The 4951-nt window shown below is 33.5% G+C and overlaps 1 protein-coding gene across 6 annotated transcripts; it reads left to right on the top strand.

The window, feature by feature from the left end:
* The first annotated feature begins 250 nt into the window (after positions 1 to 250).
* LOC140966812 (uncharacterized) lies at positions 251 to 4100 on the top strand. Of its 6 annotated transcripts, none has more exons than XM_073427080.1 (8): positions 251 to 817; positions 1355 to 1432; positions 1523 to 1665; positions 2066 to 2136; positions 2257 to 2352; positions 3338 to 3430; positions 3541 to 3635; positions 3765 to 4100. In XM_073427080.1, exons 1-7 carry the CDS (start codon positions 371 to 373, stop codon positions 3621 to 3623), a joined length of 1011 nt encoding a protein of 336 aa, XP_073283181.1. In that variant the 5' UTR covers positions 251 to 370; the 3' UTR covers positions 3624 to 3635; positions 3765 to 4100. The 6 variants fall into 6 exon arrangements, with proteins under 6 accessions (XP_073283181.1, XP_073283176.1, XP_073283179.1 ...); XM_073427075.1 differs by having other exon boundaries at positions 3737 to 4100; XM_073427078.1 differs by having other exon boundaries at positions 3714 to 4100.
* Positions 4101 to 4951: the final 851 nt, after the last annotated feature.

Here is a 4951-nt window from a genome sequence, read left to right as displayed (position 1 = left end):
CAATGTGAATAATAAAATTAAAAGATTTATTGATTATATATTTAATAAATTACATTTTTTAACTTTCTTAAATATTATCCTCTATCTTTAAAATAAATATTATCTTTTGTAAATATATTTCTTATAATATTGAAAAAGTAAGATGATATTCTTAGGTGAATACCTTGAAGTAATACATAAGTTTGGACTTTGGAGGATTAGATTTGAAATCCGCGTATATATTAAATTATATTTCTAAATGTTACTTTTTGAAAAAAAAATTTTTAATAATATAAAATATTTACGGCGGAGCCGAGGGGTGGCAACGGATATGGCTGCAGCCACGATGAGGAAGGGATGATGTAACGGTGACGGTGCCGAGGTTCGGAAAATGAGCAGCTCAACGTATCTCCCACTCAGATTTGCCTTCATCTTCTCCCTCTCCCTCGCCGGCGCCGCCGCCTCCTTCACCAAAACCCGTCTCAATCTCGTTAATATTGACGCTCTCTCTCCGCCATCTAAGCCCAAAGCCACTGTGTCGGACTTGCTTTCTCTACTGAGCACACCACAGAAGTTTCATTCCGTCAACTCACAGGTTGCACAAGAGATTTGGTCATGCTTCAAATTCCTCGCGCCATTTCCTCCCTATAATGAAACACTATCAACTAGGCGATCGCTGAGTTCGAAGACAATTTTTTCGTCGAATCGGAGCGAAGAGGATATCGATTATCTGATTTTGTCGCCGCCGGAGCCAGTATTGGAGCTTGCTAGGCTCGCCGTTGACTCTGGCGCAGACCCGGGGGCTATTCAACGAGCTCTGGATCCAACCATTCTCCCTGTCAGTGTTCCTTTTTTTGCTCATTAAACATAGACTAGTGCTTAAAGGTTGCTATTTTAGCTGTGCACACATACATTTCATTCAAGCACCATTGAAAATGTTTACCATTTGACACGATAATTTCTTGACTTATGTAGCAGAGACGGTGATATTTTTTCCCCGGTAATTGTGAACTTGTATTGTTCTCTCATTGATTTATACACTCAAACCTTTCGTTTCCTCCTCTATCCTCCTTTAAAGTATGTATGATGAGTGCAATTTGGGAGGTACATCGTGTGCGTTCTTAAAATTATCGTGAATTTGTGATAGGTGAATCTTGCTATTGAAGCCTTTCATATGAGGTATTCAAGGTGCCTTAAGGAGTATATGACAACTGAAATTAGCGCGCGAACTTTTATGTTTTTAGGAAATTTTCAGGTGGCAGTGCAATTTAAAGGGCCCATTGTTAATTGATCTGTTCTGCTACTTGCAAAGTGTGAATGTTAATAAAAATTGGAACAAAACTCCATAAGAGGGATCATTGTTTAATTGGTACAGGTTCCTGATGTTGAAGGATCGAATGAAGATCGGTGTGAACTTACCAGAACTTCTTATGGGAGACATTTTATAAACGAAGTATGTAATATTGTGTTGATAGCTTTTGGTCATTTAAAATCTTGTTTTGCATTTTTCTTTGTTAATGTAGTTTGTTATTTTGTTTTGTAGGAGTTGAATTCTTACATTGAATTTTTGTTCAAAATTATTGTCGAGCGGGGTCCTAGCGTAGGGTTGAATGTTTCTTTGAGTCGCTATGACTTGTTCCATGGTCACCTTTTCCTTGCTGCAGATTCTGGAAGGCTTGGTATACTGTAAGTTGGCACATGGAACAATATATATATATTTTGCAATCTGTGAACTCGCGGTCTTGATGGTTGAGAACCAAACATTTCAGAATTTCAGTGGTATCATTCTTGTTTGCTGAAGTTGGAATTATCTTTGGTAATAGTGCCCACAGGTGGGACGGAAATCGTAATAGATTATTGTTTTGGTTTTGGAAATACTTAAGAAGGCTCACAAAGAAATACTGACACAAGGGTTGTAGCCTGTATTTGGGCTTCTAAGAAAATCACAAGTGTTACTTAGCTGAAATTCACGTTACATGATATTAATATGAAAGCAAGATACGATGTCATGCTTACAAAAAATTGCATGCATGAATATTGTTAAATTAGTGGCTTATTCGCTGGTCCTAAATGCAAATATTTGCAGATTTCATGCGAGAGAATATCCTGCATATGACAAAGAAGTTTTTCCATTCAATATGGGCTATTGCCAAGTTGGTAAGTTTGGGTGAAATTAAAATTCTTTAAAATTTATAAATAAAACATAAAAAAGGACGATGCTGTGGAATTTGAGGAAGAATATTTGATTCTGCTAACTGTGATAGTGAGCATTCTCAGGGTCTCATGTTGCTTATGATGATTCAATGAATCTAAGAAATATTTTGTGGCTGGCTCCATTGCCAAGTAATTCCACAAAAGCATGGCTGGCACCAGGTATCACTCCTTGTTTGTTATTTTGCAAAAAATATTCAATTAGCAGATGCTTTTATTTATTTTATTTTATTTTATTTTTTGACCAAGTATTAACATTGATTTGAGAATTATTCTTTAAAATGATGTTTTTTGTACGGTAAACACGCAATGATTCAGATTCATAATTCATGCTACTGCAAAACATTTTTGTTGAGGAACTTGAGTAAATGATGGAACACAACATTATGTATCCTTACGTATGACTTTTATCAGTATACAAAAAGAAAACTGCAACGAGCTTATTTGAACTGAAGATTTGCTCATAACTTTATGGCATCAAGAGATTTTTCTTCTTCATTTGAAGATTTCCATGGATGCAAGTAGTTTGAAACCGATCTTGCCTTTCATTTTTTTCGACAGTAAAATGCCTAGTGAGCTTGGTTAGAGAAACCTTCATTAAAAAAACATGTTTTCCGATTTTATAATAGATGGTATTGTTTGGATAAAGAAGGTTATTTTTTTAAAAAAACTCCTATAAGACCGTATCACATGTCAGTTTTGTGAGACGGATCTCCAACCCGACTCATGAAAAATATTACTTTTTTTGTCAAAAATATTATTTTTCATTGTATATATGGACCGGGTTGACTCGTCTCCGTATCACAAGAGACTACTCTTTTAAAAAGAAGTCATAAAATGTGGCTGCTAGAGTTTAAATTTCGTCTCTTTTTAAAATATAAATAACTATTTCCACTATTTAATCCAAATTAATTATGTATTAAAATAAACACACTCGAAAATTTTGCTTAAAAATTGTTTTTTTAAAGCCAAGCACTTTTTTTTTTTTTATCAAACTAACCCTAACTGGAATTATTACTTTTGTGTTGGGTGTCTGGACTCTGGATTCTGTTGTGAAAGGAAACTTATTGAAAACATTATCTTATATCTACTTTAAATTTAAATAATTGGCTGATATACTCCTTTTTTTCATATATTCTCATTGAAGGAGTCCTAGTTGTATTAGATGCACATCCTGAGGGAATCATATACCAAGATCTCATACCCGATTATGTTCAAATTGCTAGGACACTCTATGAAGGTAGATTTCATTTAGTGGTTCTGTGAAACTATACAAACGTTCATCACCTCCTCACCATTTCTTGAAATTAATTAAAAAAGGCATAATATATATTTTATATTTTGTGGTAGATGATTTTGGGGAAGTTGTGGTTGATGTTAACTATCTCAACGTTGGAACCGACGTGCCTAAATTTCAAGTCTTCTTATGCTGATTCCTCCTGCTGGTATGGTAAGCTGGAATAATTTTGCCACTTCAGATTCCATATAAGTGTAACGTCTCCATGCTCCCAACATAGAAACAGTCTCTTGTTAATTTCTATTACAGAATCTTAAAAGGCTGCTTCTTGTGCCAGTATTATGAGCAGACAAGTGAGACAGAGATGTATACCACATATTGCACAGTATTGAAACACTGGAGCAACATTGCATCATAAAACGTCATAAAAGTTTCTATAAGCGAAATGCAGTTAGTTTTATCTTGGTGGTAGTAACTTTGTTGTAGAGTTGAGTGAAATTATCTGACAAATCGATTACCTTTTAAACAAAGTTTGATGGCAGTAGGCATTGTTGTAAATCTCAACCTCCAGCTTGATTGATGCTAAAATAAAACGAACTTGTTGAGCTCGAGATTAAGTCACTTGATATGCAATTTTATGGAGTTGGTGTTCGAAATTTACTACTCGATTGAACATATTGCAATAGTATATTATACAACTCTAACTCGAATGGCATACGACTCGGACTCGATTCGTGTGTGCACCAGTAGGCTTGATACTTTGACGGACACATGCACGGTTGCTTCGACCATGCATCCCTTCTGTCCGGTACAAATTTTCTCGCATACACCGATAAAATTATGGTTTGATCAACTTTCTTTACAGGTTGACACTGAAAATGACATACAGAGCCTATAAATAACACACAAGAATTTAGCTCCTTAGTCCATTAGCTCGAGTTCGAATCAAATTTTATGAAAACAAGTGGGGAGGAAAAAAAGGCCAAAGTTAATTATATTTTAACGGTTTTAATAATATTTAAAAGATTGATATTTTTTAATGTATTTTTAACGTATAAAAATAAAAAGCCCAAAGTTAATTGTTATGATGCTCTCTCTTTCTTAATTTCCACTATTTCTTAAAGTAGTGTGCATCAATAAAGCAAATATTGTGATTCTATGTATAGATTAAAAAAATAAGCCTAGTTCCAATTAAAAATAAAAATATACGTAAAAGATGACATGAAAGATAATTATAATATAATATTATCCATAAAAAGATTATCCAACTTTAAATTTTTTTTTTTACTTTAATTGTGAATTGCATAGCTTTCCACTGTTAATTTTGTGCAAGTTTTATCTTTTTAAAACTAGAATTTCACTTTTTGTAATTAATTATTAATATTAGCTTTTGAGTAATTATTTAAAACTATTATGATAATAGTGAATAAATTTAAATTTTAAATATTATTATGTAAAAAAAATTTAGATCATCTTAGATAACGTTCAAATGAGGATACCAACTTTTTTTTTCGTTATATTGAT

The sequence above is a fragment of the Primulina huaijiensis genome, unplaced genomic scaffold, assembly GCF_012295235.1.
Source record: "Primulina huaijiensis isolate GDHJ02 unplaced genomic scaffold, ASM1229523v2 scaffold208044, whole genome shotgun sequence".
Taxonomy (NCBI): Eukaryota; Viridiplantae; Streptophyta; class Magnoliopsida; order Lamiales; family Gesneriaceae; genus Primulina; species Primulina huaijiensis.
This window is presented reverse-complemented; position numbering and strand designations above follow the sequence as displayed.